At 37.2% G+C, this 21,191-nt stretch overlaps 4 protein-coding genes across 6 annotated transcripts; 3 read left to right on the top strand and 1 right to left on the bottom strand.

Annotated features, from left to right (window-relative positions):
- Nucleotides 1-256: 256 nt before the first annotated feature.
- LOC125205530 (putative pentatricopeptide repeat-containing protein At1g16830) lies at nucleotides 257-3,584 on the top strand. 2 transcript variants are annotated; one of them, XM_048104540.1, is made up of 4 exons: nucleotides 257-468; nucleotides 679-2,727; nucleotides 2,929-3,099; nucleotides 3,176-3,584. In XM_048104540.1, the coding sequence occupies exon 2, from the start codon at nucleotides 688-690 to the stop codon at nucleotides 2,653-2,655; it is 1,968 nt and encodes a 655-aa protein (XP_047960497.1). In that variant the 5' UTR covers nucleotides 257-468; nucleotides 679-687; the 3' UTR covers nucleotides 2,656-2,727; nucleotides 2,929-3,099; nucleotides 3,176-3,584. The 2 variants fall into 2 exon arrangements, with proteins under 2 accessions (XP_047960497.1, XP_047960498.1); XM_048104541.1 differs by having other exon boundaries at nucleotides 679-2,773.
- A 1,503-nt stretch (nucleotides 3,585-5,087) lies between these two features.
- LOC125205531 (BTB/POZ and TAZ domain-containing protein 4-like) lies at nucleotides 5,088-7,625 on the top strand. Its single transcript, XM_048104542.1, has 6 exons — nucleotides 5,088-5,329; nucleotides 5,737-5,971; nucleotides 6,053-6,189; nucleotides 6,534-6,840; nucleotides 6,919-7,232; nucleotides 7,378-7,625. Exons 2-6 carry the CDS (start codon nucleotides 5,744-5,746, stop codon nucleotides 7,502-7,504), a joined length of 1,113 nt encoding a protein of 370 aa, XP_047960499.1. The 5' UTR covers nucleotides 5,088-5,329; nucleotides 5,737-5,743; the 3' UTR covers nucleotides 7,505-7,625.
- Nucleotides 7,626-8,401: 776 nt separating this feature from the next.
- LOC125207933 (formin-like protein 6) lies at nucleotides 8,402-11,928 on the bottom strand. The gene is made up of 4 exons (XM_048107455.1): nucleotides 10,601-11,928; nucleotides 10,338-10,528; nucleotides 9,587-9,828; nucleotides 8,402-9,501 (listed from the first exon to the last, which is right to left on the bottom strand). Exons 1-4 carry the CDS (start codon nucleotides 11,767-11,769, stop codon nucleotides 8,731-8,733), a joined length of 2,373 nt encoding a protein of 790 aa, XP_047963412.1. The 5' UTR covers nucleotides 11,770-11,928; the 3' UTR covers nucleotides 8,402-8,730.
- Nucleotides 11,929-17,622: 5,694 nt separating this feature from the next.
- Nucleotides 17,623-20,851, top strand: LOC125207312 (BTB/POZ domain-containing protein NPY5). 2 transcript variants are annotated; one of them, XM_048106599.1, is made up of 5 exons: nucleotides 17,623-17,858; nucleotides 18,417-18,495; nucleotides 18,826-18,895; nucleotides 18,980-20,143; nucleotides 20,222-20,851. In XM_048106599.1, the coding sequence occupies exons 2-5, from the start codon at nucleotides 18,434-18,436 to the stop codon at nucleotides 20,696-20,698; spliced, it is 1,773 nt and encodes a 590-aa protein (XP_047962556.1). In that variant the 5' UTR covers nucleotides 17,623-17,858; nucleotides 18,417-18,433; the 3' UTR covers nucleotides 20,699-20,851. The 2 variants fall into 2 exon arrangements, with proteins under 2 accessions (XP_047962556.1, XP_047962555.1); XM_048106598.1 differs by having other exon boundaries at nucleotides 18,414-18,495.
- Nucleotides 20,852-21,191: the final 340 nt, after the last annotated feature.

The raw sequence follows: 21,191 nt of genomic DNA, 5'->3' as shown, positions 1-21,191 counted from the left end.
AGATGTCACACTTTCCTTTTTAATTTGTCCCCAAAAGATGTCACATTTTCATTTTTGAAAAAAGTTTTCTCTCACATAAATATAAAATTTATATTTTCTCTCTCCATTTAAAAAAAAAAAACAAAATTATCCTAAAATCCCGTGTCATCCCACAAGTTTAACATATTTAGTGGAATGGAGAGAGCAGTACTTACAATTTAATCATACATATGATATAAGCCCAATAAAAGTTATGTGGCTCAATTTTATGGAGCACTATAATTTAGGAATCATCTTCCAAATTAAGCGAAGGCCCAGCTAACCCCTCCCTCTTCCCTCCGCCGCCGCCGCCGCCGCCGCCGCCGTTTTCCTCCGTCCACATCCTTCTTCTCCAAATTTCGAAAATATACATATCATTCTTCTTCTCCAAAATTTCGAAATATCAAAACATGTTCCAAGGTATCAACACCAAAATTCTGAAATTTGAAGGTAGGCTCTTCTTCTTCTTCTTCTAATCTATTAAATTCATCGCTAAAGCTTAGTATGAGTTGAGTGAGTGTTTTTATGAACGAAAATCTGCCAATTCGAATTTGTTGTTGTAAATTGATGCTACAATAGCCATAGGAATTGCGTTAAGCTTCTTATTGAAGGGGGAAAATGAGCGCCAGTTTCTTACATTTTTTTTCGTATCTGTGATAGTTTCCACTGATGATTCAGTTATTATGTAAACGGGGATTCAAATTTCCGTCCAAATCACATTCTTACGCTTTAGTACACCAACTAGCTTCACCAATTCACTGCCCCACAGCTACAAATTACAAAGAATCGGCCTTTAAGGATTCTGTCAATCAGGAGCAACTTAAGCAGGGTGCTAAAGCCCCAATTCTCTCTCCTCAAGTTGTTTTGACGACTCTGCAAAACTGCCCTTCTGATTTAGTTGCTCTGAGCTTTTTCCTGTGGTGTGCGCGTCAGCCTAATTACTTTCATGATAATCTTGGATTTGATCACATGGTGGGCGTGACATCAAATTTGACTGATAAATATGGGACTGTGAGAGTCATTATTGAGGAATTGGAGAGCATCGGTTGCTTCACAAAGGCACAGACTTTGTTGCTTTTGATGAGGATTTACTGGCGTGGAGCCATGTACGATATGGTATTACAGGCTTTTAAAGTGATGTGTAGCTATGGTTATGTACCGAATACTTACGCAAGAAACATTGTTGTCGATGTCTTGTTCAAGATTGGGGAGGTTGACGAAGCCCTCACCTTTTTGGAGGGAACTCAGGCCCCAAATTTTCTGAGCTTCAACATTTCAATCTGTAACTTGTGCAGGCTCGGTGAGGTTGATAAAGTTAAAGGTGTCTTTAGGCGTATGTTGTCGAGCGGGTATTATATGAACCATGAGACCTATGCGATGGTGTTGAATTGTTTCTGCAAATTCGGGAGGTTGGAGGAGGCATTGCAGCTGCTTGGAATGATGGTGGTTTTGGGTGCACCTGTTTCTGTAAATGTATGGAGCATATTGATTGATGGTTACTGCAGGTCGGGTTCAGTCGAGGTTGCAGCTTATATATTTGAGAAAATGGTGGCTGTTGGTTGTTCACCAAACATCGTGACTTGCACATCATTGATCAAAGCCTTTTTAGAATCTCAAATGGTTGAAGAAGCATTTAAGCTCCTTGCCACTCTAATGTCCAAAGGTTGTTTCCCTGATCTTGTGCTGTGTAATGTATTGATTGATCGCCTATCTAAGATTGGGCGTTACAAGAGTGCATTTGAAGTTTACTTTAGTTTGAGAGATCTAAGTTTAAAGCCGGATTGTTACACTTATTCGTCTCTTGTAACTCTAATGGATTTGTCTGGGCAGTATGCTCATCTACCTTCCATTACGAGTGGACTTGCAGTGCAACCTGACCTGGTGCTCTGCAATGGCCTCCTAAGCTATTTCCGCAAGTCTGGTTATCCAGAGGGTGCTATCGATTTCTATGATATAATGATAGACACAGGGTTTATACCAGACAAATATAGTTTTGCGGCAGTGTTGAGTGCGTTGTGCAGGTTGGGTAGGTTGGATGATACAGTGAATGTTTACCATGGATTTATTCACAACTATCCAGGTATCGATGCTCGCATCCACTCTATAGTCATTAACACACTTGCAAAATCAGGTAGGTTTAATCAAGCTTTGAGAATATTCAGGAAAGCTAGAGATGAAAAGTTCCCATTAGATGCTGTGTCATACAATGTTGCCATTTATATACTCATTAGAGTTGGTCGGATGGAGGAAGCTAACTCTATATTTAACGAAATGAAGGAGATGGAGGTAGTGCCAAATAAGCGGACGTATAATTTGATACTCTCTGGTTTCTGCAAGAATAGTGATATTCATGCGGTTAAACACATCCTGAAGGAAATGAATGGTGCAAATATTGCAATGGAGTATCATGCACTCAGATTGATGAAAAAACAATTTCGTCACTCCTCCGACTCTGTTTTGTCTGACCTCGTTTCGGCAAATTTGAGGTTGCTTAGAGGGGACGAAGTGGTGTTGCCCAGAGGGGACAGAGTGGTGTTGGTAAATCAGCATGCATCAAATGATAATGTGAATGTCAGGGACTCTGGAAGATCGAGCTCTGATGAGGAACTCGATGCTATTGTTTCTGTGTTGGGTTAGTGAAGAAACTTTTCAGATAAGCTATTGCCGACCAATAGCAACGGAGCCCCAGTGTCGACAAAAAGATTGGAGGTACTCAGAAAGGAATTGTAATTATCATTGATCTTGTATTCAATTAGTAAGTTCTCATTTATATATTTATATGGCTAGAGACTTTTGTAGTATTTATTTATATTGCTGTATTGGTATGATGATGAAGCCTTTAGTAATAGTAGCCACACCAACTATAGGCTCTTAAGGTTAATTATACCTTCTTGTTCTTGGTTGATTCAGATGGAGAATAGTTCTTAGTCCATTTTTCCTCTTGCCATTACCCTTTACTGGCATCCGCTCAAGCTAAGATAAAATGCAAGACGAGGGAAACCGTGTGGTGGTGGTGGTGGAAAAAGACGAGAATGCAGTGCGGTAATCATAAGTATGATAAGCAGTGAACATCAGCATGTGGTATGCTTTCGGCTCAAATTCTTGGTGCAGTTTTTGCTGAAACGTCTTACTTACGATATTATTTTGTATGTGTTAGGTCTAACAAGCTTGCTCTGCACTTTCGAATCTTGCTTCGGATGGTTCAGTAGCAATGCAACCTATTGAGAGTGTTGAAATCCACTGGCTTAAAGGAAGTTATCTGTCTCAAGCTATGACCAAGTTAGCTTTTACATCAGATGTTGTAGCTCAGAAAATGCGATGTTTTGATGTCGCTTCAAGTTATTGTGGGGTCGCAAGATGAGGACCATGAACCCTCGAGTCCAGTGAGCGACCAAGTTGTACGAATCAATGGTATTTTTGCCACCTTTCGATCAATCTGCAGACGGGAGAGGGCATTGTTCTGCGACTTGCTGCTGGCCGTCCGAGGTATCTACTCCCATCTTTCTTGTAACAAAGGAGATGAAAATATACATCAAACTCTAGGAGAATAAACAGGAGAGATTTCGGAATATGGGTCTTAATTCGCGGACCATGCACATTTTTCCGGTGAATATCTGTGATTATTTGGGACTTCGATTCAAAATGAGAAGAATTTACCTCTTTTTTTTTTAAGAATTTAAGCTATGGAAAAGATTGCTCTCTTTTTTTTTTTTGGCAAAATTCGGTATCTGTTATTGGCATTCATGGTACTATAATTTAGTAGTAATGCTATATTTTATCATTGTCATTCTTAATGACTTGATATGATATTTGAATCTCCACTTAAATGGATGATGAATGGGTACACATTTTCCACCGACACAATTAGATATATATGTATGTTGGCGAGTATTATTTCATGCATCCCACGTGAATTATTTTGATAAGTACTACTCAACTAGTGACAAAAAATAGAAAGATGAGTTGGATTTTTAAATAGATGAATAGTAGTCTACCACAATTTTATATGGAAAGAGTAGTTTTTAGTTGGCATATGTTTTAGACCAAGAGACGTACACACCATATATGCATAAGCTCCACGTCAGTGAACACTAGGGTTGATTATTATTTCGCCAAATCTTCCAACTTTTTTCTACAACTATTTTTTTTAGTTTTTTGAAAAGTATAACATGAATTTATTCAACCATCTAGAACTATTCATTTTCTGCATCTATCAGAATGTGTAGCCTAATTAACCAAATAAAAATGATCTTTAATAGAGTACTACTAATAAATTTTCATTTTCATTTTCATTTTAACTAAAATATATAACAAAATCACTTGATGGCCTGCGCCACAATAAATTGAGCAAGCTTCTTTATTTATTTATTTTAATTGATTAGTTCGGATGCCGATACTGATTAAACTTAACCATAAATTAGTTGTTCTCAGATTTTCCAAAATTGGATTGGTTTGAGATTATCCAAAAAGAATGCCAAAACTAATCATGGCACTATCATTAACACTAGAATCTATCTATCTAATCGAGCAATATTCATAAAAGTCAATCTTATCCAATGTATCAAACAACATCAACATCTTACTAACCCCTGAGTAGTGTTTCAGCTGCCGTTTCTTGTAATAATAAAATTACAATTACAACTTAACTAAAAACCAAAATAACATGAGAGATTATTACAAAAAATTTAAAAATAAAAAAAATGCTATTTCCACAATTTTCACGGATTACGACATAATCCACACTTATCATTCTTCATGTGAATATTTTGGTTGACATCCTATTTTTCAATAATATTTTACTTTTATCGATTTAAAAAATAAATAAAAGAAATCCAAAATTTGAATCATTCTTTTTGGAATCACTATGTGAAAATGAAAAAAATATTGTATTATAGCTTTGGACCGCACGTTTTTCTGCAAGGGAGAAAAAGAGCTGACAAATTGCCACATCATTTCCACAATTTTTTAATTTATCCGTATGATCTTCTTCACACGCCAACGCATATATATGTATATATATGTGTGTGTGTGTTTCTGTGTGTATTTCTATATATATTCACCATTTTTGAGTTTGCATCAAACTCTCTTTCATATATAGATAGAACTCACTCCATTTATATCTCTCTATTTCTTGCAACAATTAGCAATTATCCAATTGCTGCAAGATTAATAGAGTGCTAATTACACAAAATTGCAATCTACTTGAGAGATTGCCTCCTGAATATTATTCATTTCATCAATTTGATCATTAATAACGACGATTCTCAATCTGACATTGTATACATTTTCTCCTCTGCAACGATTTACAAAGGTAATGCTGGAATTTCCCCATTCTCTGAATAATTCGTGATTTTATAATTAAAAAGCATTTTTTTTTGATAAAGGCTTATTAGGATCATGAATTACAGATCTAGAGATTTTATTTGAATTTTGATTCTGTTTGTGTTTGTGGCAATTGATCAAATGAGGCTGGTTTTAGATGAATCAAGATCACATGATTTGTAATTCACATTAGTATTATGGGTTTAGTGTTAATGCAGAGATAAGATGAACATTAATTCAATCTTATGTATGAAATCTGATGGGGATGGATGGATGGATTCATGTGTGTATGAGTTGTTGTTGCAATTTGAGCTGAAATTAATTCATGTATGGATCTCAAGAGCTGAATTTCCTCATAATTTGAAGCTGGAATGTTGTGTTATTGTTCTTATGCAGAGGTGAAATGAATTACAAAAAAGAGGAATGTTTGGAGAAGGCATTGCCTCTTCCACCTCCATTGCCCTCTCACAAAATAGGGTTGTTAATAAGTGGAGTCAAGAGGAGGGAGGGTTGCATCTGTGCTCGTAGTGCTGCAAATAATTCGGATCGTCTCTTCGATGAGGCTTATCGAGCTGATATCTCCATCTCGACTGACGATGGTGGCGTCATCTACGCACATGCCAGTATTCTTGTGAGTTTTGATAAAGAACACATACACATGTTATGTGAAAGTTAAATGTAGCAAGTTTTTGAATTGATTTGGTGAACGCAGGGCGTGGCTTCTCCAGTCTTCAAGGCTATGCTAACCAAATCGAAAGGCAGAGGTCAGAGAAAACGGCGATCAATACCAATTCGTGGAGCTCCATCTGAAGCAGTTCGTGTTTTCATCCGGTTCTTATATTCATCGTGGTAAAGAACTTAACATCAAGTCATTATTGCTGTTCATGCATAGTTTCTTCAACCATTCTTGTGCAAATATGAAGTGACTTTTGATTATTGAGATCATTTCTTGGTTAGATGGTTTCTTCGTTTTCATTGCATCTAATAATCTAAAATTGGCATTTCTACTTTGTGGATAGCTCCAACTGAACTTGTAACATATGATTGCTGTTGCAAGTAGTTTCCTGTTTACGGTTTCTGTGCCTTAATTCCTTACATACTGTTTGTGTATGTCGTTTCTAACTGGAAAACAAGAAACCGGTTAGATATGCGCATGTTGCACCTTGCTCACCAATTCGTTTTACTATTTGTAGCTTCGAAGAAGAAAAAATGAGGACATTCGCACTGCCCTTGTTGGCGCTGTCACATGCATATGCCGTTGGGGAACTAAAGCATCTATGTGAGCGTTGGCTGGAGACAAAATTGATGAACATCGAGAATGTAGTTGATATCTTTCAACTTGCTTTGCTGTGCGACTCTCCCCGGCTGAGCATCATGTGCCATCGCTTCATTGTATCGAATATCAAGGCAGTAGTATCCACGGATGGGTGGCAGGACATGAGAATGAGCCACCCAGTCCTAGAAAAGGAACTAATCGAGTCTTTGACGGATGAAGAAGCTGTAAGCATCAGAAATTCTCAATAATGAGAGATATTTTCTGCTTCCTTTGCTAACAAGGAACATTTGAAACTTTTCCAGATACGAAAGATCAGGAAGAGGAAGCAGAATGAGAGGAATATATACATGCAGCTATACGAAGCAATGGAGGCGATAGTTCACATATTCAGAGACGGATGTCGGACGATTGGGCCACACGATAAGGCCCCACGAAATGATCAAGGCCCCTGCGAATACCCGGCTTGTACGAGCCTTGAAACACTCGTCCGCCACTTTGCTGGTTGCAAGATGAGAAGCTCCGGTGGATGCATCCATTGCAAGCGAATGTGGCAAATCTTGGAACTGCACTCGCATCTTTGCCCTACCCCGGATGGTTGCAGCGTGCCATTGTGCAGGTCATTTCTTGCTTCCCCATCATATATTGTTAGATGATGTTGTGAGGGTTCGTCGATGCACACCCGAACTCCACATTAGTATTGATATTGTTCGCTTTGGGTGTAATTTTTGATTGGTCCTAATATTGGAGTTTTGGAATTGCAGAAGTTTTAGGCAGAGGAGGAGGAGACAGAGCAAGAAAGAAGATGTTAGATGGAGAATTTTGGTGAAGAAAATAGTGAGATCAAAGAGTATAACTGGAGGCCCTTTTCTCTCATTGGATTCAACATAATACAAGGAATTGAAGATGAGAATACATAATCATTCTATTTTTCATTTTTTGATTCATATTTTGTGATCAAGAATTGATGCCATACCTTACCAATTATATATTTGTATATATCCATTCTTTATTCTTTGTTTTTTTCATTTGAAAAGATGAGTACATTAGAATGGAAGGTGTAGATTCTTGTTTAGTTGTAATAGTTGAATCACCCTAATAAGACATTCTATATTGGAGAAAAAATATTGTGCAGGTGAAGATGACTTTTAGGAGTGACTTTTCAACGGATGACTTATATTGGTGGCCATTTTTTAATATAATTATTTATACAAAATTGGAAAAACATTACAAAAAAAGGAGTGAAAACAATTTTTTGTAAATATAGAAAACGACATGTATAAATTTTAAAAAGTACTACTCCGTAGTAAAGAAATAAAAAAAGTAAAAGGAAACGACAAAAAACCGAAAAGAGAAAGAGGCAAAGCATCTACTAAAAGCTGAGTTCAATTTGTTAGTACTACTAATCTAAAATTTGATCTAAAAATAAACTGAGAAATAATAAATGTTAGGGAAATGTATGAGTTTGTGCTTATTTTTTTATGTAATCAATTGATAAAGTGAAAAAAATATGAACATTGGTGGTAGAACATAATAGCAAAATTGATGATGTTTTTAGGGACAAAATTAGCAAATTTTTTATGTATTTCCACGTTGATTCAGTCATTATTTGCTGCGATTCGATTGAATTTGCTGCGCTTTTCTGCAATTCCAACTGCGGCATTGTATCAAACACCTTAAGGTCACGTGCTACAGTTTTTGTGATAGATTGAAATTGTAAATTTGCATGAAATGAATATTTTGGATTGGTTTATACGAAGAAAGAATGCACTTTTATTCATTTACTTATTGAAAATAACATTATATGTGTATATAAAGTGAAAGAAGATTGTTCATCTGAATCCCTATTGTTTAGAAGAAAGCGTAAACTAATTCATAAAGCTCCTCTTTCCTATTGATTTCACATGCTTGCTAGATATTGTAGCTATACATATCGTTCAAAATTTCCACATTCCCAGCTGCTTGTTTGAGCTCTTTCCTTCTGTAAATTTCAATTGATTTTGCACTTTCATGGTGTGGTATGTGGCTGTACATGATGCTTGTTCTGTCATTCTGTGATTTTGCTACTTCATAAGCATCCTGTGATCAAATGTGGCTGTTCTTCATCCGTAGATCGATTAACAGGTGCTATCTTCCCCCTGACTTGTGTGATATCTATCGAGCACTGGCAACGATGCGTTTGCTGGTATCCTGAACGATCTCCCTGCCCCTACCGTTGCTCTATCGTGCATCCTACTGACATCTTTGCACACGTTATCCAGTATAGCGAGAAAGTCTCGTACGATCATGAAAATCCTGAACGGATGAGCCTCCTCTTTCGCAGCATTTCCATGAAAATACTCTGTCACCTCTTTCACTAGTGACAATGCTTTCCTCTCTTCAGCCTTGATTCTCGCGATTTCATCAGTAGCCTCTTCAAGAAACTCTTTCATTGAACTAAAGAATTTTCCTGGAGTGCTTTGCCTCTCGTATTGCATGACCGAACTGGCCTTTTGGAGTCCCATTTCAAGCTTAGAGACGTAGCTGCTAAGTACGTCCGAGTCCATTCCTGCTGCCTTTTTGACACTGCCGATCTCTTTACTCAGCCCGGACACGATGTGCAGTCCTTGCTTCTTGAACTCCTCTTCTTTAGACTTGAAATTTGTTGTAATTTCACTTGCTGGATCCGAATCCGTGCCTTCTGATCTGATTATCTCTTGGACAACAAAGTGAAGTAAGGTTGTCTTACCATCTGTTCCTTTTACGTCTACTAGTTTTAGCAATGTGTCCAATTTGAAGGCTCTTGCATCGCCACGATTCGTGCCATCATTCATGCGGTTCCCTGTCCGTAGAACAGCTTCAAGCAGCTTTAGGAACATGCGGCTATTCTTCAATTCTTCACTTGCTTCCTGCAGAGTAAAATGAGCTGTTTGTAGGAAGATTTTACATCTATTGACACTCCTTTAACATTTCAAGAATGGAATATTCTCTTACCTCCAGTGTTTGAAAAGAGTTTCTCAGGTAAGCTACTTCTGTGTGGAAGTTGGCTCTATAAAGCATGGCCTCCACTCTTTTGAAGGCGAACGGAATATCAAGAATTGCCTTGAGGAATCGCTCTGCTGATCCCAGTTTCGAGCTTTCAGCCTTGCAGTCTTTAAGTTTGATCTCTTCCTCCTTGGTTGGTGCCATCTTCACCAAAGTCTCCAACAGCTCAGGACCCAATTCCTCTGTATTTCCTGCAGCAATAACATAACATTCACTTTCCATGATTGAGTATCCACCCGAAGGAACTTGGTAATCGTCTCATTCACTACGCAGTCAAATGTTCTTTAGCTACGTTATCTGCTTACCGTTCTTCTATGAGCACGCGCCACTGTCCCAAATGTATATATAACAATTTTCCAGCATGCCATTTTAGGTGCTTATATCTTTACTATATTATGTATGTTTGAAGTAGTTGGATTGAACTTCAACTCCAAGGAAGATTCATAGTTGTTATATACAAAGAATTTGTTCTAGTTCTTCTTTGTAAAGCATCAGATGTCAAGGTACAAATTACTCACTAAAGAATGATACTCCTACTTAATTTGAATATTCTGGCACTAATGGGTGACTAGTTTTTCTGTCTGATATCTCTCTTTTATGACTGGATATGCATTCAATTTATGAAATTTTATTTCTCACCTAACCATCTATAACTTCATACTGAGACAGCTATTAATAGGTAAACAGAAGTGTGGCATACCATCTAGAAGTGCTTGAGCAACCTCTTCTCTGGTGACATTCAACGCGCGTAACAGGATGGCGATGTTCTGGGACTTCTTCGGATCCAACACTCTGATCTCCTGCTCCGTGGCTGACTTTTTAGTTGCATCTTTTGGAACTGAATTCGCAGAATTGAACCCGAAAAGGGACTCCATGGCATCCTCATTTAACCTGCAAAGTAGTACTTGATCTATAAGTATGGATTGGCTTCCACACCTACAAAGAAAGCATCTTTCTACTTACTGGAAGGAGCTGGAGTTCAACTGGTCCCAAACTGTGACTCGGTCCGAGGTGGCTCGTACTTTGTCCCAGTGCAGAGGCTTGAGTTTTGGTTTGGATCCACTAGGGTCCTCTACATCTACTTTCACTGTTGAACTGTCAGTGAAAGTTGATTTGGGACTAGGACTCATTGTCTCTGGTTTTATCACTTTATTGGAAAATGTTGGTGGTTTGGAATGTTGTACATCTCCGTATTTTATTGCGATTGATGATAACGGCGGCGGCAGAGGAGGAGGAGGAGGCGGTGGGGGACGTGCAAGTTTGTTCCTTTTGTGAGAATTTGGCGGCGGTGGTGGCGGAGAAGGCGGCTTGATTGAGGGTATGATGACCGGCTTTGTATCCTGAGATGATGCTGAGAGGCGTGACTTAGGTGAACTTCTCTTTGAATGAGCTACTCTGTTGCTGTGGCTCGTGTGGCTGTGGCGCGAGCTAGGCGACCCATGGCTCACCGACGAGCCTTGTGGCGTGTAGAAGACGGTGTCGTGGCTCTCGTCGTCGGAGGACGACATTGGAGGCGGCGAGCTGATGGCCGGAGGAGGAGGGGGCGGCTTAGTCAGCGGCGGCAGAGGCTGCAGGTCTGGACTCGGCCTGTAGCGACTGAATCGCTTGGCCGAGTTCAGCTTCCTGTAGGGCGAGGCCGAGGCATCATCTGTCCCGGCCTCGCTGAGCACACTCGCGGCGGATGGCTCCACCGTGCCGATGTAGAGGAAGTTGGAGGGCGGGGGCAATGCCGGCCCCTCGTCCCCTCCAACGAGCTTCTGCGATTCGTGTCGTTTCTTGACGCGGCGGCTGTGGACGACGAACGCCACGGCCGACACCATCGCCAGCGCCAGCATCGCGGAGGAGACTCCGATGGCAAGTTTCTTGATCGAATTGCTCTGCCGCGGTGCTGGTGGTGATGGTGGTGGAGTTTGGTGGCTCTGATCCACTGGGAGTGAGTGGAAGAAGGGCTGGTCTTGGCCGGGCGGAGGCGGAGACGGAGGCGGAGGAGGCGGAGAGGAAGTGATTGGGAAGAATGGTTGGTGCAGAATCCTCTTCCTGTTGTTGTGTTTCTCTTCATTGATGAATTTGGAATCTGCAACAAATGTGAGGAAGAGGAGCATGAAAATGGTGATGATGCAATGAGCTTTCATCTTGTGATCTCTCTTCCTCTTGTGTTGTTTTCTCTCACCTTATTCATCTCTTGAGAGAGAGGAGAGAGAAAGAGGCTGTGAAGGAGAAGCTTCGGAGTGCTGCAAGATCTAGATGCTATTTAAGTCAGCACTTTTATGTACAAAATATTCCCAGTATTTTAACAAGTGAAAGGTGTGTTGTTAGGTATTGACAAGTAGAATAATGGTTTTTTTAGTAAAGTTGGTGTGTACAATAAAAATGATTTACTAATGTGGACGTCACATGGGATATGGCATGGATGGAATGATCCTCTTTTCGTGCTTTTGGAAATAAATAGAGGATGATGAGTGCTTAGTGCTTGGGCTAGCGGTAGGTTTGTCGCCTATTTTGGTTCTAAAGGGGAGTGGAAGTGTAACCCGACCGACGATCATTTTCGTGGTTTCAGTTTGGGATCGGATATGGTGTTTGATCGATTTTCACGATTTTTTAAACAAATTTTCTGAAATTTAGATCAAAGTCGCATGTTTTTCTGATTAAGCTGGGTATCGATTGAAATCGCTGATTAACGCTATTTCACAATTTGAAAAATGTAGGAACCAAAACTGAAACCGGACTGATAAAATTGATATGACACTTTTGATTAAATCGGAAACACTGATTATGATTTTGAAACCAAACCGATAGTACTGAAATCACATGTTTTTTCGATTTAGTTGTGTTTCGATCAAAATCGTTGATTAAATGTCATTTTGTGGTTTGAAAATATTGGAACCAAAACTGAAACTAGACTGATAAAATCAATACAATGATTTTGGTTAAATAGGAAAACACTGATTATGATTTCGAAACCAAAACCAACAATCCGATTCGAGGCCAAACCGACATTCCGGATAAAACCTCACAACCCTAGTGCCAAATGGACCACCTCTTACTTTTTTTTTCTTGTCTAAAATATATTGTTGTTATGTTATCGCCATTTTGATTCTTTTTTGCACTTGCCGAGGCCGACACTTTTTTCCCTGTTGATTCCCTTTTTATCACATTTCATTTTCCTCTTTTTTATAGTTTTAATATTCTCCTACTTTTTTAATTCATCTTCATATCCAGCTCTACTATGGCTGCAGTAATGATGCTCATCCAACACATAATAAACGATTACAATAAAAAAATTAATAATTCATGTCCAACTTTAAAGTATGAATGCTTTTTATAAATCTCGGGCAAAATTAATAATTACATATTAATTCTTTTTATTGTTTTTATATCCAGGGTGGATCTATTTTCTTACACCAGAAATTCTAATTGAAACCGATAGCTCATTCTTATTTTTGTCCAAATAAATTAAATGATATGCCAATCAGTGAGTGATGGCGACATGAGGCTATATATATCCTTTTCATTGCCTTAATTTCACCGTTGAATGATCATTTCTCAGACAATAACCTTTTCGTATTTTCTTGAGAATTTAAATAAAAAATATCATCTCATTTAAAAAACAAATTATTTACACGATCAAAACAACTCATGTTGTACATTACCATACAATGAAAGGAAAATAAAAAAGGATAGAAAAGTAAAGTTTACTCCAGCAAAAAGTTGAAGTAGAAATAAAAGATGTGGTCTGAAATTATTAACACTTTAGTGAGGTAAATTAGATTTATGAAATAAATATATGATGAGTGTTTGGAGGATTATATGACCCACTAAATTTTTAAAAATTCAATTTATTCACCAAAATAGTGTAGATTCTGTGTATCTCTTTATTCAATTTGCTTTCTCAAAGAAACAGAAATTATATAGATAATAATTTTTAAATATTGGCTGAGATTTGGTAGAGTCCCATCTCATAAGGATAGTAAATAGTGATTATTAGGTAAAAGCAAACAAATAAGTGCAAATTAAAATGGAGATATTTTTTTCGGATTCTTAAATTCGCAATTATAATTACATTATTGAGTTAGACAACAATAATTGCTTGTTAGCTACGTACCATTATAGAACAATAATCATAATTCGAAAGTCTACACGTAATTTCTACTCCATACACATTAAAACCAGAAGTAAAAGAAGTGGAAATCAGACAAGAATCTAAAATCAGATCACTACAAGAAGTGAAGTATAGCTCACGAAAATACTCTGTTTATAGTTGAAATAAAATAATAGAAAAGACAAAAATTATGCTGCTCGAAATGTCCTTAAAATTACTGGTGCCAAAAGCAGAAACTTAATTTAAGATTATAACTTAACTTTTTTAACTTTCAAAATGGACGCTTAACATAGAAAGAGTTAGATTCCTAGGGTGCGTTATATTGTTAACTATTTAAATTGCTAACTTTGCTAACTCGTTAATATTCTGTACTAAAAATGTCAATACGGTAATATTAAAATGTCAACACATAATATCAACACATTATATTAAAGTTCAACTGTTGACATTTTAATGTCACCATATTAACATTTTTAATACACAAAATTGATGAGTTAGCAAGTTAGCAACTTAAGAAAGTTAACAATTGATCACATCCTTAGATTCCTAATCATACAGTCATACTCACAAAGCACGTATAATTAGTGACCTTCACAATCATCATCATAAATGTGGATGTTGATTTTGGAAATAAATGTTTAACTATGTAACATTGGGTAGTGTTAAAATATAAACTTATATATTGTACAAACTCAAAAACTCCCCAACACAACTTCAATATATTTTCAATACAATATCAACATAGTGTAAAATTTCAATATTTTAATGTTAACAAAGTATCAACACAACATCAATCATTGACTACTGTTGAAATTCTGTTGATATTTTTCTGTTGATATTTTTTTATGATCTGTTGACATTTTTCAATGGTCTAGATTATAGTTTTGAGTTTGTACAATATTTATAGTTTTCATTAGATAACATCCCATAAAACATTAGTATATTTTTCATTATAATTTTATTTCTAGAGTGTAGCATGTGCAATATATATTGATTGTTGTTTTGGGCTTGAGAGGTGAGTTGTATTTTGAGTAGTTTAATGGGCCAGTTCCCGAATATGTCTTCTATCATAATACTACTCCACTTTGTTTTCTGCAGAAAGCCCATTTTGGAACCCAATTGTTAGATCACTAGTCAATTACTGTGTTACACAAATTAAGAAGGGTTAATTAATTGCTAGCCAATTTTTCAAAACTTAAATGATAATGGTTAATGAAGTTTAAAAAATTCTCAATTGTCTCATTTGATCAAATATATGCTAGTTATTTTTTATTTTCAGTTCAAGTTGTCCACATCATCACATTAATACACATTTACATCACTATTCATTGACAACACCAAAATTGTACACGTATGCTCCAATTTAGTACTGTAAATACTTGTATCAAATTTGTCTCCAAATAAGTTAAGGAACGACCGGGGAATTTTTGAAACTTCGTGTTTTATCATTCACGTTTTTAGTTATAAATGTGGAGTATCATTTTCTCACCTACTCGAGCTAGAAAAGCTTCATAGCCAACTTTGAGTGACTTAGCCCAATTCTCCTCATACAACAAACTATTTAAATGACCTATTTGTGTTTATTTGTATTTGTTCAATTGTTCTTCTCATTATTCGAGGACGAACAATGTCTGAATAAACCTTCATTTTTAAGGTTTCTGTCGTAAGAGATGACGTAGTTGATAGACTGAGATGGGCTACTTTCATTTTAACTATGAATAAAAGATTCTATTGGCCCATTTAATGAATAACAAGTTTTATAATGTAAATATGCAGAAATTAGGAAAGGAATCTGTATATGTTGGTTCATTTTAGCACGTGCTGTCACGGTTGAGTTGAGAGTGCAGAGCATCTCTAGATATGCTTTATTTCAGACAATCTCAAACGACATTTTCTGCTCATCACTTCAATTAATTAAGTATTATCATCAATCACATTTAATCATTCTTGAAGATTTTGTCCACGCCAAATTTCAATTTTTTTCATATCATAGTAATTGTTATTATTATTATTATTATTATTAATTAATAATGACATTTTGCTTTGAATAAAGCTAGACAATGATTCAGACCCATAACGGATGCATATCCATAGATTACAATCTTAAACTATTAATTCAAATATTCTTAACGTAACCTAAATTAATTTTCCTGTAAATTTTTGGCTTTCTGCTCCACAAGATTAACCAATTTAAACTCATTTAAACTTCTACATATTGTGGAATTATTTCTCTAAATTAAGTATTACTAATCCGACATATACTCGTGACCGGTATAATTATATTGCAGAGACTGTAATAATTGTACAATTTATTTCGCAGGTATATATTGTGCAGATCTTCAGATTACAAATAGTAATGATTGTCAGACTTTATTTATTTATTCAAATATTTTTAGTGCATCAATGATAATCAAAATACTTAGGTGAACTAAAATGTTCACTACACCATGGACCAATTTTTATCTCAATAGAAAATTTTCGCAAACCACCTTATAAAATTATCAATTGAATCAGAGATAATATTTTTTAAAATCACAAAAAAAAGTGTTTGGGTTGTCTTTTAATTGGACACCCAATTTGTAACTCCAAAGTAAGTGATGAGTATACCACGTGCCCTCCATTGCTGACTCTTTCATATTTTGTTGAGTTTTTCTATTTTTTATTTGAGTAAAAATTAAAACTGGTCCTTAATATACTATTTTAGGTGAATAAAATGTTTACTACAACCATGGACCAACTTTCATCCCAATATAAATTTTTCGCAAACCACCTTATAAAATTATCAATTGAATCAAAGATAATATCTTTAAGTGTTGGGGTTGTGTTTTAACTGGACATCCAACTTGTAACTCCAAAGTAAGTGATGAGTATACAACGTGCCCTCCATTGATGACTCTTTCATGGAGTAGTATTTTGTTGAGAAATCTGACCACCAATTTATTTATTTATTTATTTTTGTAATTATTTTGTTGAGAAATCTGACCACCAATTTATTTATTTATTTATTTTTGTAATCAAATAAATTACTCTCTTCGTTCGCAATTAAAAGTCTTATTTCATGATGGCACGAGTTTTAAGAAATATTAAAAAAAATGAGTGGAAAAAAGTTAGTGAAATAAGGGTTTCACTTGTATATATTACTCCATCCGTTTTTCAAAAATAACAACTATTTTCATTATGAACCGTTCCTTAAAAATATAAACTTTAGAATCTTTCTATTTTAGCATATAAACCCCATAATCAACTAAGTCTACTTTCACTACTTTTTCTCTTTCTTTCTCTTATTTTACTCATTTTTTTTTATCTCTCTTACTTTACCAATTATTCTCACTTACTTTATCAATTGCATTAAAATCCGTACCGTTTCAAATGTTTCTATTTTTTGAAAATCAAGGGAGTAGTTTTAAATGAAATGTGAATGAAATAAATTAGTGGAAGGTGAGATCCTACTATCATTTATGCTTAAGTGAACCAGAACTCTTATTCGCGGAATGAACTAAAATAGAAAAATGAGACTATTATTCGCATAGGACTGAGGTAGTAGTATCATACTTATTTCTCTTTCACGTAAATAACATGGATGAAGTTGGATGCCATTATTATCGAAGTACGTGATATAAAAGAAGGCAAGTCGTTTTCCATTCCAAAACAAAATATACTAAAAACATTTGACTAAACTCCAAAACAGAGATAAAGTAAAAAATGTAGCAATGTGATGAATGGGGTGCAACCACAGTGTCAGTTTGGCGTGCCTACTTTTTTCATTTCTTTATTCATTGAATTAAAAAGTTAAAATCTTTATTACTGATTCAAAGGGAAGTGATAAATAAATTTGATATTTTTGCATAAATATGTGGGGAAAAAGGGAAATAAATTTGGGAAGGGGAGAAAGAGGTGGGGGCGGTGGTGCTGATTCTCAAGGGATAGATGAGTGTGGGAACATTCTGAGCTTGGCTTTTTGTGAGAACATTATGTTACCATGGTGGCTGGCAAAGATTAGCAACTACTCATCTTTTTTCATTTCTTCACTTGTTTTCAAGCTCTTTCCCTTTTCTTGTTTTTCTTCCTCAAAACTCTTGGGATTTTGGTAGCCACTTTGAGCATTCAACCTTTCTTGATTAGGTGAGTATTGCTCATGTGTTAAAGCTTCTTTCTTTATGTTGAAATGATTCTTGTTTTGTTGGTTTGGGTTGAACTTTGTTGTGCTATTTTGTGATGTGACAATGGTAAAAATGTGATCTTGATTTTTACTACTATCACTAGTTGAGTATAATAGTGCTCATTTGTTTTGGGAAATTGTAGTTTTGTGTAGCAATGGGAACACAATTTGTTGGTTGGAGTGATTTAGGTGGATATGTTCCCAGTACCCTCCAAATCTAGTTGATGCTTTTTGTCTACCAAGATTTCTGCTGGCTTTGACTGATGCTTCAAAACTTGATTGGTTGTTACAAAATCTTTATTTGGGGAATGTGGATATTTGGGGGTTTTGACTTTTTTTTTATTGAAGTTGGTAGTAGTAAATTTATAAGTTTGAGGTATTGAGTGAGAGCAGCAATTAGGCATCCTCTGTTTTTAGGGCTGGACTTGGGAGAACTTTATCTTCTTCCACAACCTGCTCTTGCTACTTCCATTTGATTTCTCAAGTGATAAGTTGTTTTGGTTTAAACAAATCTGCAGCAGATATATACATCAAGAAAATGAAGTTTATGAAGCTGGGCTCCAAACCTGATCAGTTTCAGAATGATGGGGACAATATCAGGTTAACCATTCACTTTTTTTTATCTGTTTTAGTTCTAGTTTGATTAGCATATGCTGTTTATGTTGTATAGCTTATATTTCAACAAATGACAACCTAATCATGGAAATCTTGAGTTTTTAGTGTGGATTTTGTGTACTAAATCTACTGATTGAATAGGTAAAATGGATATCCTATTTGTCCCACTTTATCTTCTCCTCTCTACTTAAATGCTATCAATATTTTGTAACACAAAAACCATCATCATTAGAAGATGAGATGATAAGTTTGCTGTTTTTCTTTATAAATATATTAAGTTACTAAAAATGGGACTGCTCCAAAACTTTCTTTCAGATATGTAGCAACAGAGTTGGCCACTGATTTGATCATTAATGTTGGTGATGTCAAGTTTTATCTCCACAAGGTATATTCATTTTCTTGCTTAACATATTGCTAATACAGTTTGATGTAACAAACCATCAATATTTATGCTTGTTTCTTGTTGCAGTTTCCTCTTCTCTCCAAGAGCTCTCACCTTCAGAAGCTCGTTGGCAACGCGAACGAAGAAAACGATGAGATTCGCATAGACGACATCCCGGGAGGACCTACTGCACTTGAAATATGTGCCAAGTTCTGCTATGGCATGGTCGCCACGCTCAACGCTTACAACGTTGTTGCAGCACGCTGTGCAGCAGAGTATCTTGAAATGCACGAGGCTGTCGAGAAAGGAAATCTCATATACAAGATCGACGTCTTCCTCAGCTCCAGCATCTTCCGAAGCTGGAAAGATTCCATCATTGTTCTCCAGACTACACGGTCTCATCTCCCCTGGTCCGAGGAGCTGAAGATCGTCAGCCACTGCCTCGATTCCATAGCTTCCAAAGCTTCCATCGATCCCTCCAGAGTGGATTGGTCGTACACATATAACAGGAAGAAGCTCATGTCCGGGAACGAACAGGATCCTCTGTGGAACGGTGTGAGGCAGCAGCAAACCGTTCCTAAAGACTGGTGGGTTGAGGAGCTTTGTGAGCTTCATATTGATCTGTACAAACGCGTGATTTCAACGATACGTGCTAAAGGGAGAGTTTCTGCTGATGTGATCGGGGAATCGTTGCAAGCTTATGTCTCAAGAAGGCTCCCTGGCTTCAGCAAAGGCACTATACGAGGCGGAGACACACTCAAGTACCGATACTTGGTTGAAACTATCACGGAGTTGCTGCCAACGGAGATAAACTCTGCACCGTGTAGTTTCCTGCTTAAGTTACTTCAAGCTTCGTTCGTGTTGGGGTGTGGAGAGCTGGGGAGACGGGAGCTGATGCAGAAAATCGCCCTGCAGCTCGGGGAAGCAACAGTGGCTGATTTTCTGATCCGTTCGCCTAATGGTGAGATGGCCTTATATAACATAGACATAGTGTATGACTTGGTTGAACAGTTTGTGATGCAAGAACACAGCGACTGCTCTCTCGATCCCAAGTTTAACGACATGTACAACGGATTCCCTTCCGATGCTGCCAAGGAAAATGTTGCTACGTTGGTGGATAGTTATCTGGCTGAAGCTGCACGAGATGCCTCGTTGCCTCTGTCCAGATTTCTCGACCTAGCAGTGATGGTCTCGAGCTTTCCAAGACAGACGCACGACAGAATCTACCGCGCCATTGACATGTTTCTCAAGGTACACGACTACTTCAAGAATTTTGCCTCTTCTATTCGTTCCGTTGTTGCTAAAACGAGCTGTACTCGATTGTTGCAGGAGCACCCGGAGATTAGTAAGAGCGACAAGAAGAAGATGTGCCGGTTAATGGATTGCAGGAAGCTCTCGGGCGAGGCGTGTGCGCATGTTGTGCAAAACGAGAGGCTCCCGTTGCGGGTTGTTATGCAGGTTCTCTTCTTCGAGCATAGCCGGGCAGCTGGAGGAGGCGGTGATCACACAATGTCTATCAAGGCCTTGCTTCCCGGGGGTTCGTATGGGAGCTCGAGGTCTGGCACGACCAACACGGACGACGACTGGGAGGGCGAGCAGACGTCCGAGGAGATCAAGTCGTTGAAGGCGGAGCTGGCTTCGCTGAGGCTGAAAAACGGAGGAGGCGGAGCAGAGAAGGGCGGGGCCAGAGGAGCGAAGATGGTGTCGAAGATGTGGTCGAACGAGAACAGCGGCTCGGACACGTCGGGGAGCTTGGAGGAGAGTAGATCGACACCTTCAAGGAGTAGTAGGAGACGCCCTTTGTAATAGAATTGCTATCAAACTTTGGATGTATTGTGTTTTGAGTTTTGGCTTTGGTTAATGATGTTGTTACATATGTAGAGATAGAGGTGAACTTTGTCCTAATTCTCTCTACAAAAAATTACACTTGAAAATAATGAATGACTTATTTTGGGAGTATAATGCTTCTATTGTGATTACTTGTGTGGTTAAATTAAGGCAACTATTGTCAAGGTCAAATGTACTCCTTGATTTATTGAGTTTGTTACTATAATTCAATCATTATTTGAAAATAAATACTACTTCCGCCCAAAAAAAAATAAAATTCACGTTTTCCCAATTTAGGTCATCTACTAAATATAGTCTTCATATATTTATAAGATGAGTCATTTCTCACAAATAACACTTTAATTATTTTTTTCTCTATCTCCTTTACTTATATTTTGCATTTAAATTTATGTAGTCTATAATCGAAAATTACTTTTTATAAACGGATATAGACATATACTCCCTCCGTCCC

The sequence above is a fragment of the Salvia hispanica genome, chromosome 2, assembly GCF_023119035.1.
Source record: "Salvia hispanica cultivar TCC Black 2014 chromosome 2, UniMelb_Shisp_WGS_1.0, whole genome shotgun sequence".
Classification (NCBI taxonomy): Eukaryota; Viridiplantae; Streptophyta; class Magnoliopsida; order Lamiales; family Lamiaceae; genus Salvia; species Salvia hispanica.
Note: the sequence above shows the minus strand (reverse complement) of the source record. Positions and strands in the feature narration are given on the sequence as shown.

Bases quoted from the DNA above. Each gene is read 5' to 3' on its own strand.
- LOC125207933 (XM_048107455.1), bottom strand. From the start codon at position 11,769: ATGAAAGCTCATTGCATCATCACCATTTTCATGCTCCTCTTCCTCACA. The intron at 10,529-10,600 runs GTAAGTAGAAAG...ACTACTTTGCAG, and splicing joins TTGAACTCCAGCTCCTTCCA to GTTAAATGAGGATGCCATGG. The intron at 9,829-10,337 runs GTATGCCACACT...TTATTGCTGCAG, and splicing joins TGCTCAAGCACTTCTAGATG to GAAATACAGAGGAATTGGGT.
- LOC125207312 (XM_048106599.1), top strand. From the start codon at position 18,434: ATGAAGTTTATGAAGCTGGGCTCCAAACCTGATCAGTTTCAGAATGAT. The intron at 18,496-18,825 runs GTTAACCATTCA...ACTTTCTTTCAG, and splicing joins AATGATGGGGACAATATCAG to ATATGTAGCAACAGAGTTGG. The intron at 20,144-20,221 runs GTACACGACTAC...CGATTGTTGCAG, and splicing joins CCATTGACATGTTTCTCAAG to GAGCACCCGGAGATTAGTAA.
- LOC125205530 (XM_048104540.1), top strand. From the start codon at position 688: ATGATTCAGTTATTATGTAAACGGGGATTCAAATTTCCGTCCAAATCA.
- LOC125205531 (XM_048104542.1), top strand. From the start codon at position 5,744: ATGAATTACAAAAAAGAGGAATGTTTGGAGAAGGCATTGCCTCTTCCA. The intron at 5,972-6,052 runs GTGAGTTTTGAT...TGGTGAACGCAG, and splicing joins ACGCACATGCCAGTATTCTT to GGCGTGGCTTCTCCAGTCTT. The intron at 6,841-6,918 runs GTAAGCATCAGA...AAACTTTTCCAG, and splicing joins CTTTGACGGATGAAGAAGCT to ATACGAAAGATCAGGAAGAG.